Source organism: Glycine soja, chromosome 10, assembly GCF_004193775.1.
Source record: "Glycine soja cultivar W05 chromosome 10, ASM419377v2, whole genome shotgun sequence".
Classification (NCBI taxonomy): Eukaryota; Viridiplantae; Streptophyta; class Magnoliopsida; order Fabales; family Fabaceae; genus Glycine; species Glycine soja.
In genome coordinates this window covers 34,778,974-34,793,171 of record NC_041011.1, presented here as the reverse complement: position 1 = coordinate 34,793,171, position 14,198 = coordinate 34,778,974, and the positions used below count along the sequence as shown (strand labels likewise).

The following is a 14,198-nucleotide window of genomic DNA, read 5'->3' as shown; positions in this document are numbered from 1 at the left end:
AAAATTCAACTTCATAATATAAATATTATTAAAAAAAATATTCATTTATAAAATTATTTAATATAATTTCTTAGTAAAATCGATTTTATAAGATATTAAAGTAAAAAAAATTAGCTTAGTCGTCGTGTTAAATATTTAAAAAAAGAATTTTATTAGATTCTAGCTCGATCAAGATTGTCTCTAACAAATATTTGTGATTTCTACTTGAAAACAATTTATGATATTAATGATGAAGTAATTTAAAACTATCTTGTTATAAAATTATGTTTAGCAAATTCATTTTAATATATCAATTGCATATTTATGCAAAAATTTAACATTATTAGGAATATGTTAATGAATAAAATTTTGGTTAATGAATTTATTAAACATAGAGTCAAAATATAAAATGGTAATAAATATGTTAATTCATTATATCAAACTAATTTTTAATACATAAATTCCAGCATCCTAATATAAATATTTATATTTATAATATGATTATAAATACATAATTTTGTGTATCATTGAATATAAATAAATTAATTAAAATTTATCTAAAATATAACATAAAAAGAAAAAACATTAAAAGTAAAAAAGAAAATAACAAAGAAAGAAAATTAGGAAACAAAAAACGTAAATAAAAAAGAAGAAGAAATAAGCGTTGGAAGAAAAAAAAAACGAAGAAAGCTAAAGAAAAAAAATGAGTGGAATAGATAATAAAAAACTATTTTCCTATATAGAATAAATAAATAAATAAATAATGGAATAGATAACTAAAAAAAGCTGAAAAGAAAGAGAAAAAGATAGTGATCAAGTTTTTGGAGGAAAATTCTTAAAAATAGAGTCAATGAATTATTTTATAATAAATATATATTAGATAATTATATTTAAATTAATATGTAGTAAAAAAATTCAAATTCAAAATATAAATATTATTCAACAAAATATTCATTTATAAATTATTTTAAATCATTTTATAGTTCAATTTTTCGATAAAATTTGATTTTATAAGATTTCAAATCAAAATTAAATATTGTTCCGGCTTTGATATGCAGGGTGTTAAATATTCAAAGAAAGAGTTTTATTGTCTACACGAATGATACTTATGATTTTATCATAAAAAATAAATAATAATAATAATTTTTGGATTGGGAGACCTATTCCTTTTTGGAGTCTCTTTATTCATATTAATATACATATCGTTTTATATTTACATAAGTTTTGTGGTTTTACTGTACACAGTTCGTTTGATGTATTTGTCCCACAATTAATACTGTAGTCCCTCGGTATTCTGCTTCATTATTATGTTGTTGAAAACACGTTAAGAACTCTAATCCTGAAACGCCGTAGTACTAGAAGAGATGATGGGACAACATAATTGACGTTATTTTCATGAAAGCAACTTAATTAAGTTTCAAAGCAACCTCCATATTGGGCTTTTTTTACCGGAAGGGGTATAGTGTTTAGTTAATTTCAAAAGGGGTAAGTTTTAAAAAATTAGTTAAAATGGGTTTTATGACTGAGTGAGAAGTCATAATACATGTTAGGACTTCCAATTTCTTTTTTAACAGTTATTTAGGACTTTAGTTAATTATTTTTTACAACTTTAAAGTTATAGGAAATTTTTTTTTGGTTTTATGACTTTAAAATCGTAAATCCTTTTTTTATTATTTTTTTTGTTTTATGACTTTCGTAAAACTTTTTTTTTACGACTTTAAAGTCGTAAATCACTTTTTTATTGTTAGTTATTTTTTTTTTAAATTTATAATTTTTTTACGGTTTTCTTCTTATTTTTTTAAAATTATTTAAATGTATAATAAATAATATTAATTTAACTTATTATTAGTATATTTTTTATGATTTTATTTTATATGTTATTAATTTATTTTAATGTTTTATTATTTAAAATATTTTATATATTTTAATATTGTTTTATTTAAATGTTTTTGTTTATTTGAAATTTAGATAATCTATTAATAAAAATACTTAAAAAAATTAAAAGAAGATATTAAAAATTTGAAACACTTTAATTTAAAAATTGATTATATTTAAATGAAAATTATATATTTATTAAACTAATAATGAGATGATGTCCTCGGTCTCTCATCTTGTTGGACTGGATTTGTGTGTGTTTGTTGTCCTCTTGGTCCATGACCTTTACCTCCTCATGTTTTAGGATCCCACTATTAGAAAATACACTTTCAACATCGGTTATTTAGAACATTCTACATCGGTTCTAAAATCGATGTTGAAAGTGCCGATGTTGAATTATCAATGTTAACATCGATTTTGGAGAACCGATGTTAACATGTATATGACAACATCGGCTCTCTAAATACCCGATGTTAAACACAATGAACAACAGCAAAAAAAGTGTACGCATGATGAACGTTGACATCGGTTTTCCAGTAAAACCGATGTTAATATGTTATATTAACATCAGTTTTTTATATACATTAACATCGGTTTCCTACGATAACCGATGTTAATATATTCCATTAACATCGGTTTTGCTAGAAAACCGATGTCAACGTTGATGATGCATACACTTATTTGGTGTAGTTCTTTGTGTATAACATCGGTTATGTGTACATAACCGATGTTAATATTCAAATGTTCACATCGGTTATTTATAACTAACCGATGTTAATGTACAAGAGTTAACATCGGTTATCTATAGATAACCGATGTTAAAATACAAACGCTGACATCGGTTAGACACAAATAACCGATGTTAATATACAAACGTTAACATCGGTTTTTTATTACAACCGATGTTAAGGTTCATATCGACATCGGTTTTTGTAAATAACCGATGTTGTTTATGATATTAACATCGGTTTTTGTTAATAACCGATGTTGTTTTCATGTATTTTTTTTATATATACTTTCTGTTTTTACAGTAAACCCAAAATTGTACCTGTCAAATGCAATTTCATGCTTTCAAGCAGTTTTAATGATAATAAACTTCAAATAATTGATTTATCATAAAGAACAATCATCAAATGAATTCAATGTTCATGTTACATAGAAAATGTAAAAAATGTTAAACCAAAGTAAACTAAAGCTAAAGATAATGTCCCTAAATCCTAGGCCTGATCTCTAACTCGGAGATAAAACTGTGTCCACTGGATCTGCAATGCTTTTAATCTCTCTGGCTCCAATGGTCTAGGATCGTTAAAATATTGCATGATGAAATAAATCATAATAAGTTAATAATGTAATACAAATTATAAATAAATCGATTTTGCTTGAAATAAACTTACTACTTCCCAATTATTCCTAAAAGTTCCTAAAATGATGGTGGACATCAAGTGCATCACATAGTAGCCGCACTCAGTACTTCCTTTTTGTCTATTACACTAAATACATAATGAAATTTGGATATTAATTAAACAACTAGTGTACAGACACAAAGAAATATATATAAGTGAAAGTTTTATGTAAATGACGTGCCTTGACGACAATCCACCTAGCAGAAGCCTTTGATTTAGGCTGTGGAGCATCATCAAGACCCTTGATAGCACTGTTCCATATGAGTAACAATTAAAAACTGGTGTTGTACGTTGAGGTATTACAATGCAAATGTATTGAAAAGAGCACTAACCTATTAATAATCCCTTTAAGGTAGTTGTCTGGCCTGTTATGCAATGAACAAAACCAGACAACTAGGTGTTCCTTGGGCAGGATGACCACCATCTGTTAGTGTCCGCTGTAGTGGAACCTAAAATGGGTTAGTACATTAGTAAACATTAATTAAATTTAGTTATTTTGTGACTTACCCATTTAGGTAGGCTCCAAGATAGACATCGCATTGTGAACTCTGCATCCAACTCTTTATGTAACTTTCAGACTCAAACTGCGATTGCCCAGACCTCTGAATGGATTGTGGCTCAAGGAATCCATAGATATCAGAATTCCCCACTCGCATACATCTTTCACTGAGATGCCTGTTTATGTTAAGTCAAAGTTAAATATTTATGAATTGAAAGCCATAACTTAGGTAATTAAAAGCCTTTTATATAAAGACTTACATAATCCACAACTGTAACACTGATATGCTGAGACATTGACCACCGTGTGCGATTTCGGAGAGGTCTTCGTGCTTTATGTAGAGGGGGAAATCTAGATTAAAGACCCCGAACACGGTGACATCCCATCTAACCTGATAAAGCCTCAAGAAAAGCTCTGGGATGGTCAATGTCATTAGATAAAGCGGATCATCGACCTCCGGATAGGGCTTCGGAGGTGGTTTTTCCGAAGACACAGCTACCTGTTCATGAAACAAAGTTAAATAGCATAATTTGAGGCACACTTAATGAATTAATTTAAAAAGAAGAAACATATAGTAAGGACAATAAGTACCTGCTGTGATAAAGACTTGACCAGATGTGTCGGCCAAGAAAGGAAGGTGTGAAGTGCCTGCCCCACTAAGGAAACCTCATCAGTGGGTACAGGAACTGGAGCATCTGCATCTGTAATCTCCTCCACACTCACCTTTACTTGGCCAGGCGACAAAGGAGTGTTATGAACAACAGTGGATCCCTTATAAACTCTCCCCATGGCAACCAGGCGGGCAGGATCTGTTTCTATGTACAAGCCGCACCTGTCAGAGTCACCCGTCTCAGGATCGTTTCCTGAGGGATCAACATAACTCCTCTTTGTGCTCACTCGAGGACCGGAGGGACTAACCAGAGGCTCAGGAGGCACTGCAAGTCCCTGAGATTGCTTCTGCGACTGAAGCTGGCTGAAGGATGCCATGACCTGCCTCGTCACTTTCTCTATGATGGACTCCTCTAGCTGGTCCCTGATCTGCTGGGTCAGCTACTGTAATTCGTTAGAAGGTAGGGAGGAAGCGCCGCGGGACGTTCGTGGAGCCGATCCAAAGTATTGCTTGATGGTGACACTGACTCCAGCAGCACGGACACGTCCAGGGTGCTCTGGACGTTCAATAGCAGCGGCGAGAACATCCTGACGTCCATGGGGGACGAACGATCCCTGTGTGGCCTGCTCCTCAAACGAATCCTGCACAGAAAACACACAGTGGTACATGGCATTCTCAAAATATTGAAACATAATTGTAATGGTTAGTTGAAAATGACTTACAATCTTCTCAGCGATTTCCTTTGCGGCCTCAGTCGTCATCTCCCTTGTCTTCTTCGTGCGGGCCATCTTCCACTTCACGTGGCGTCTGACTGGGGATGGAGGGTCGATGACGCCATCAACACTTCATGACTGTGCAGCTTCCTCCAGCTTCTTCTTCGTCTTCTCAGCCAGGAGCTTCTGCTCCAAATAATCATAACCCCCACGAGACAAAACGTGGGGGGCAGTATTCTGCTTCTGGATGGCCTGTGCCTTCATGCGCACATCCTGAAAAAATTAAACAATAATGTTTGAAATGGGTAGAATGAAGTATAACAACATCATGTTTAATATGAAAAACAACTTAAATGGCAAGGAACATACCTCCCAAGAAGGGTCTTTGCGAGTCTGGCAAAACTGGGCCCACTTTTCCTTGCTGATGCCGTATTTCTCACAGACAGTTTCATCATCCACCACCCTTTTCTTCTCTACCTTCTCACGTTTGTTGTTGTTAAACCCATATTTATGCCTTCTTCCCTTCATGTCTCGTTTTTATCACAACTTTAGCCGAATTTCCTATCTTCAGCATAGTTGAATCTCCTGTCTTATTCTCCAATGACACACTTTGATGGTCTGTATCTCTTTTCTTCGTATGTTCTAGTGGTTCAGCTTCATAATGCATAGAGCAATCAGAATTTTCCAGTGATCACCAAAGACTTTTGCATTAGTGTTGACACTCTCTACCTTCTTTGGTTTATGCTTCTGTGTTGCATTTCGTGCTTCCTCCTTATAATTCTCAGATTTATTGGAGGTCTCACTAAAAGGATCAGCACTAATCCGTGCCTGTTCCTCCTCTACCAGCTCAATATCTTTCGTTTCACCTTTGCTTTTGTAAACTACACTGTAATTTACAAAACAAAAGTTGAAAGGAAAGATATTGAGCTGGTATACGAGGAATAAGCACAGATTGGTGCTGATCATTCTAGTGCAACCTCTAATAAAGCTGAGATTTATAACGAGGAAGCACGTAATGCAGCACAAAAGCATAAACCAAAGAGGGTGGAGAGTGTCAATGTTGATGCAGAAGCCTTTGGTGATCACTGGAAAATTTTGATTGCTTTATGCATTCTGAAGCTGAAGCACTAGAACATACGAAGAAAAAAGATACAGGCCATCAAAGTGTGTCATTGGAGAATAAGACAGGAGATTCAACTGTGCTGAAGATAGGAGATTCGGCTAAAGTTGTGATAAAACAAGACATGAAGGGAAGAAAGCATAAATATGGGTTTAACAACAATAAACGTGAGAAGACAGAGAAGAAAAGGGTGGTGGATGATGAAGCTGGCGACAAACATGAGCTGTATAAAGTCCTAAGGATACCATCTAAAACAAAAAACCGATGCCTCAATCAGAGAAAAATGTAGCTGTCACTTACTTGCTTTGGTGACCTCTGTCTCTGCAGAAAATTACATTAGACGATGTTAATCAATTCTCCTTCATCATGATCATTTCGATTAGCATAAATGTCGTCAGCTTCTTTTTCTTCGACAATGTTACGAGTGATTTGAGCGGTCAAAGGACTAACATAGGTGTCCATGTATGAATCATCATCTTCTACATTAACACCAACTGTTTTGCCCTGCAGAACCACGCACCACCTTTCATCACAAGGGTCTTGCACGTAAAATACTTGTCTAGCTTGTTCTGCCATGATGAAAGGGTCATTGTGGTAACCAAGTTTCTTTAGGTCTATCAGCGTAAATCCTATATCATCGGTGCGCACACCGGTGTTGCTGTCAAGCCATTTACATTTGAAAACACATACCGTAAATTTCACATAGTTAAGCTCCCAAATTTCATCAATGAACCCAAAGTAAGGGATGGAAGCTACACAAGGATTGGCGTCATTGACACTTGCAAAGTGTTGAGATTCAGCCCTTAGGGTGACCCCGCTGTTCTGCATTGTACTTTTGTCATCTTGTGCTTTTGCGTAAAATGAATACCTGTTTATGTCGTATCCTTGCCAGGTTATAACATTTATTTTAGGCCCATCTCCTAGCTTTCTTATTGTTTCTGAAGCATTCTCATCTGCAAAGATTGTATCTTTAAACCAATCACAGAAAGTCTTGTTATGCTTTTTCAACACCCAATTCTTTGACATTTTCGGATTATTCTGTTTGACTAAAGCTTCATGCTTAACTATGTATGGAAAAACTTCATGACTGTTGTTCAAGACATACAAGTGAGCATGTAACAAATCTTCTACACTTGGAGTGATCACATGCAGTCCTCTTGAACCCTTACCACCCACTCTGTCATCATGCTGAGACTCAGGAAGGCCAACAGGTTTAGCCTTCTCTAAGTATTCTGAACAAAATTCAATGGCTTCTTCTGCAATGTACCTCTCAACAATAGATGCTTCTAGACGATATAGATTCTTTGTATACCCTTTTAAGATCTTCATGTATCGCTCAACCGGGTACATCCACCATAGATAAATAGGACCACAACATTTGATTTCTCTGACCAGATGCACAATCAAGTGAATCATGATGTCAAAGAAAGCAGGGGGAAAATACATCTCCAACTGACACAGTATAATTGCGGACTCATTTTCCAACTCATCAAACATGACTGGATCAATGACTTTGCTACATATAGCATGGAAGAAAAAGCACAGGTGAGTTATCGCTAACCTGACTTTGTTTGGCAAGATGTCTTGTATAGTCACGGCTAACAATTGTTGCATGAGCACGTGACAATCGTGAAACTTTAACCCTACAAGCTTAAGCTCCTTCAATTGCACAAGGCTCTTAATATTTGAAGACTATCCTTGTGGAACCTTCACCCGACGAAGACACTGACAAAAACTTATCTTCTCCTTCTTGGACAAAGTATGGCAGGCTGGGGGCAAGTAAATTTTCTTCCCATCAGACCTTGGATGCAACTGTGGTCATATACCCATATCAGCTAGATCTTGACGGGTATTCAAGCCATCCTTCGTCTTGCCTTGAATGTTAAGGAGCGTCCCAATCACACTGTCACAAAAATTTTTCTCCACATGCATAACATCAATACAATGCCTAACACCAAGATCACACCAGTACGGAAGATAAAAGAAAACGAACCTCTTCTTCCATATGCAACTCTGACTTTTATCCTTCTTTTGGGTCTTCCCAAATACAGTATTCAGGTGTCGAACCCACTAATATACCTGCTCACCAGTCAACGGTATCGGCGCAATATCATGCTCTTGACTTCCATTAAAAGCTTTTTTTAGTCGTCTGTAAGGATGATTGGGTGTTAGAAAGCGGCGATGCCTACTGTACACTATTTTTCTGCCATGTTTAAGTTGTATGTAACTTGTGTTTTCTTCACAGATGGGGCATGCATGATGGCCCTTAACACTGTAACCGCTGAGATTCCCATATGCTGGAAAGTCATTAATGGTACAAAAAAGCATTGCACGCATTTCGAAGGTTTCATTGCGAAACGCATCAAACACTACAACCCCCTCGTCCCACAACTTTATCAGATCTTCAACTAACGGACTTAGATACACATCAAATTCATTTCCTGGCTGTCTTGGGCCCGATATCATCATAGACAACATCATGTATTTTCGCTTCATGCAGAACCAAGGAGGCAAATTGTAAATTACTAGCAGAACTGGCCATGAACTGTGTTGAGTGCTTAAAGTGCCATATGGATTCATTCCATCACTGGCTAGTCCAAGTCTAAGATTTCTTGGCTCTTTCCCAAAATCTGGATACAAACCATCAATCTTCTTCCACTGCGAGCAATTAGCCAGATGACGAACCATTCCATCAGAAACCCTTCCATTTGCATGCCATGTAAGGTCTTTTGCGTCATCCTCATTAGAAAAAAGACGCTTAAACCTTGGAATGATTGGAAGATACCACAAAACCTTTGTTGGGGTCCCTTGTTGGAGTTGTCATCAGAACTACTTTCTTCTTCATCCTTCACTTTGTACCATGAAGTCCCATAGATAGGGCATTTGGACATTTCTTGGAATTCATGCCTGTACAGTATGCAATCATTGGGGCAAGCATGAATCTTCTGATACTCCATACTCATCGGACACAATATCTTTTTTGCCTTATAGTAACTTTTAGGCAATGTGTTGTCCTCTAGAAGCAGATTGTGCACTACCTCAAGCAGTGAGGTGAAACTTTTGTTACTCCACCCATACCTGGCCTTGACATTAACCAGACTTAACACAACAGACAACAGGGTTAAGGAATTCTTGCACCCTGCATACAAAGGCTTCATTCTGCAATCCTTCATACATAGGGGCATGTGCTTGCTGGAAAGACTCTTGTCCAAGGTCACGAATCATTTCCTCTAATCGATCTCCCATTTCTACATCAAACGGTTCAGCTTGGAACCCACTATGCATGTCTGTGACTTCACCATGCCATATCCACGTCGTGTAATTCTTCTTAATCCCATCACACAATAGATGGTCCCGTATGTCATCGAGTAATTGTCGTCTTCCATTCAAACAGTTGATGCAAGGACAATAATATTTTCCTTCTTCATTTGGTCGGCCTCTTTCTAACGCAAATTGCAAGAACTGTTCGATGCCATCCTCATATTCTGGGCTCATGCGACTTTCATTCATCCAACTTCGATCCATCTAAGCAATTCCATGCATGAAAATCTCACTTTTTTATTTATAGGTGTGGCCCTATCCCATTTAGGAAAACTGTCTTTTATGTTAGCTTCAAACGTCAGGGTTACCATTATTTACAAAAATTTGACTAAATTTCGGCAGCATTTCGCATTGGTCTCCAAGTACACGACATGACATGGGTCAAATGAATTTCCCGATAATCAAGTATGCACTCGGAGAACAACTTGAAATGCATTGAACCAAAATTTAATCAAATTAATGAAAATAATAATAACCATCATGAATGAATGTAACATAAAAATACCAGTCTCCCCAAACTGTCCAAACAGACAATTCAAGACTAAATACAATGACTAATGCAAACTGTCCGCAAGAATTATTGCATTCAGTCTCAAACGGGAATCTAAGGTTCACTCACCATGAACAACAATTGTTTATATAGCAAATTACATTGATCACATACAAGAACATACAAAAGGTCAAATTCAATTACAGACAAATATAGACATCAACAGTTGTTTATGTAACTAATTTCAAATGCTGGGTTTCAAGGGTGCTTATGCTTTATTATTGTAGTTGGGTATATGTGTGTGTGTATCATGAGGGTCTGTGTGTATCATGAGGGTTGAGACAAGGAGACCCTTTGGCTCCATTACTCTTTAACTTAGTGGCTGAAGGACTGACAGGGCTAATGAGGGAAGCAGTATCTCAAAACTGCTTCAGAAGCCTCCTGGTGGGGAAGAACAAGGTTCCTGTGGATGTTCTGCAGTATGCTGATGATACTGTGTTCTTTGGAGAAGCTTCCATGGAGAATGTCAGAGCTGTGAAGGTCATTCTCAAAAGATTTGAGATGGTCTCTGGATTGAGAATTAATTTCGCAAAGAGTCAGTTTGGTGCTATAGGTCAACCTAAGGAATGGTGCAATTCTGCTGCTGTCTACCTTAACTGTGCACTGTTACAGCTTCCTTTCTGTTACTTAGGAATTCCAATTGGTGTTAATCCAAGAAGAAGGGTGGTCTGGGATCCAATTATAAGCAAGTTTGAGGCTAAGCTGAGCAAATGGAACCAGAGATATATCTCCATAGCTGGTAGAACCACTCTTATTAATGCTATTTTAACAACATTACCTCTGTTTTATATGTCTTTTTTCAGGGTCCCTTTAGCTGTCATTAGTAGGATCTCTACCATCCAAAGGCAATTCCTTTGTGAGCTCTAATATTGAGACTAGTGTGGAGAGTACGCAGAAAATTGTTGAGTGTGTATAGAGAGCTAGGCTCAGGACTGTTGTCAGCTTTTTTCCTTGTAAGAGGTATGAGCTCCTCATAGTGGAATAACACTCGATTTCTAGAATTGTTTCTTGGGTTCCTATCAAAGCTTAAATTGAACAGTTTATAATATTTAGTTATGTACGAGTAATGTGCTCTCTAATTTGTAATGCTTCTATCGCACAGAAACCCTGTGTGTGTGTGTGTGTGTGTGTGTGTGTGTGTGTGTGTGTGTGTGTGTGTGTGTGTGTGTGTGTGTGTGTGTGTGTGTGTGTGTGTGTGTGTGTGTGTGTGTGTGTGTGTGTGTGTGTGTGTGTGTGTGTGTGTGTGTGTGTGTGTGTGTGTGTGTGTGTGTGTGTGTGTGTGTGTGTGTGTGTGTGTGTGTGTGTGTGTGTGTGTGTGTGTGTGTGTGTGTGTGTGTGTGTGTGTGTGTGTGTGTGTGTGTGTGTGTGTGTGTGTGTGTGTGTGTGTGTGTGTGTGTGTGTGTGTGTGTGTGTGTGTGTGTGTGTGTGTGTGTGTGTGTGTGTGTGTGTGTGTGTGTGTGTGTGTGTGTGTGTGTGTGTGTGTGTGTGTGTGTGTGTGTGTGTGTGTGTGTGTGTGTGTGTGTGTGTGTGTGTGTGTGTGTGTGTGTGTGTGTGTTTTTGTGTGTGTGTGTGTGTGTGTGTTTGTGTGTGTGTTTTTGTGTGTGTGTGTGTGTGTGTGTGTGTGTGTGGTGTGTGTGTGTGTGTGTGTGTGTGGTGTGTGTGGTGTGTGTGTGGTGTGTGTGTGTGTGTGTGTGTGTGCGTGTGTGTGTCTGTGTGCGTGTTTCTGTGTGTGTGTGTTTGTGTGTGTGTGTGTGTGTGTGTGTGTGTTTCTGTGTGTGTGTGTGTGTCTGTGTGTGCGTGTTTGTGTGTATGTGTGTGTGTGTGTTTATGTGTGTGTGTGTGTGTTTGTTTCTGTGTGTGTGGTTGTGTGTGTGTGTGTTTCTGTGTGTGTGTGTGTGTGTGTGTTTCTGTGTGTGTGTGTGGGTTTCTGTGTGTGTGTGTGGGTTTCTGTGTGTGTGTGGGTGTGTGGATGTGTGGATGTGTGGCTGTGTATGTGCGTGTGTGTGTTTGTGTGTGTGTTGAAGATGCACATGAAGCGATGCATTGTTAAAAGGGTCCAGAAGTTAGAAGCTGAGCTTAACAAGCTTGAATCTGAAGCTGAACACAGGCAGCTGACTTCCCAAGAAAATATGAAAAGGAAGAAGCTGCAGCAAGATCTTTGGTCACCAGCCCAAGCTCACGAGTCTTTAATGAGGCAGAAGGCGAGATCGCGTTGGATTAAGGAGGGGGTCAGATATCTCGATATTTTCACATGCTGATTAACTCCCATCGAAGTTTATAGCTTTTTCCAGAAGAGATTTCAAGAAACTATGAGCAGCAGACCAGTTTTGGATGGCACCTCTTTTCAAGAAACTATGTTCTTTGGGGAGGCTACTATGAAAAATGTCAAGACTATCAAATTGATTTTGAGGGCTTTTGAATTGTCATCAGGACTTAAAATAAATTATGGGAAGAGCAGCTTTGGGGTGTTGGGCCAATCTGAACAATGGAAATTGCAGGCTGCCGGTTATCTGAATTGCAGAATCATGCCTCTGCCTTTCTCTTATTTGGGAATACCAATCGGGGCTAATCCAAGGCGCTGTGGGTTATGGGATCCAATCCTAAGAAAGACTGAATCTAAATTGTCTAGGTGGAAGCAGAGACATCTATCTTATGGGGGAAGAGTGACCCTCATAAAAGCAACTCTAACCTCTATTCCTATTTTCTATCTCTTTTTTTTTTTTTTCAGAATTCCTAATAGGGTAGCGGAAAAACTGATCCAAATCCAGAGGAGGTTCCTATGGGGTGGTGGCCTTGATCAGAAGAAAATTGGATGGGTCAAATGGGACACAATTTGTCTCCCAAAACAAAAGGGTGGACTGGAAATAAAAGACATCAGCCTGTTCAACAAAGCATTGCTGGGAAAGTGGTGGTGGAATTTGATGCAGGAAAATTCAGAAATATGGGCTAAAATTCTGGATTCAAAATATGGAGGGTGGAGAGCATTAGCTGAAGGAAAAAGAGCCCCCAAGGCATCAATATGGTGGAAGGACTTACAGTCGATGATACATGAACAAAAGATGAATACTGTGTTGCAAACTGAAACAGAATGGAAGCTGGGTTGTGGGGGATGAATTTAGACTTTGGGAGGACAGATGGGTACGAGGAGGAGAAGCATTAATGAGGAAATATCCCAGGTTGTATCAAGCCTCCTGCCAACAGAAAAGACTCATTCAGCAAGCGGGGAGACAAACCGAAACAAGTTGGGAATGGAATCTTGTGTGGAGAAGACCCCTATTTGACAATGAAGTAGATGCAGCTGTCAGATTTATGGATGACATATCACAGATACAAATCCAAAATCAGATCACTGATTGTTGGATATGGAAACCAGAAACTACAGGACAATACTCTACTAAAAGCGCATATTACCTGCTGCAAGAAGCCACAGTAGGGGACACCCTGGATGAGGCACTAGAGGATCTATGGAAGCTAAAAATCCCAGCAAAAGCTTAAATTTTTGCATGGAGATTGATCAAAGACAGGCTACCAACCAAAGCTAATCTGAGAAGAAGACAAATCCAGATGAATGACACAATCTGTCCTTTATGCAGAAGTAAGGAGGAGGAAGCCTCTCACCTATTTTTTGATTGCCCAAAGACACAACCCTTATGGTGGGAATCCCTCTCCTGGATTCAAACCAGGGGAGCTTTTTCTATTAATCCAAGACAACATTTCATGCAGCAAACAATTGGCATAAATGGTGGAAAGCAGTATTCTAGATGGAAGTGCTGGTGGGTGGCCTTATCTTTGTCTATTTGGCAGCACATAAATCGAAATGTCTTCCTAAATGAACCTTTTGATGGAAGCAAGCTGATGGAAGATGCAATATTTCTAATCTGGTCATGGCTTAGAGGGTTTGAGAAAGATTTTGTTGACTCATATACCTACTAGTCTAGTAATCTACCAGTAGCTTTTTGTATATAGGATAGAAAAGATGGGTATTTCACTGTAGCAATATATCAGGTCTGCAATCTGGATCTTCACACTAGTGGATCCAGCAGCATACCTAGCACTAATATTGTAATTATAGTACCTCTGGTACTTTCATTCATTTATAATATAATATATTTTGGCTGATAAAAAAAA

General features: G+C 37.5%; 1 protein-coding gene across 1 annotated transcript; it reads left to right on the top strand.

Annotated features, from left to right (window-relative positions):
* The first annotated feature begins 10,412 nt into the window (after positions 1 to 10,412).
* On the top strand, positions 10,413 to 10,937 carry LOC114371674. Its single transcript, XM_028329038.1, has one exon. It carries the CDS (start codon positions 10,413 to 10,415, stop codon positions 10,935 to 10,937), a length of 525 nt encoding a protein of 174 aa, XP_028184839.1.
* Positions 10,938 to 14,198: the final 3,261 nt, after the last annotated feature.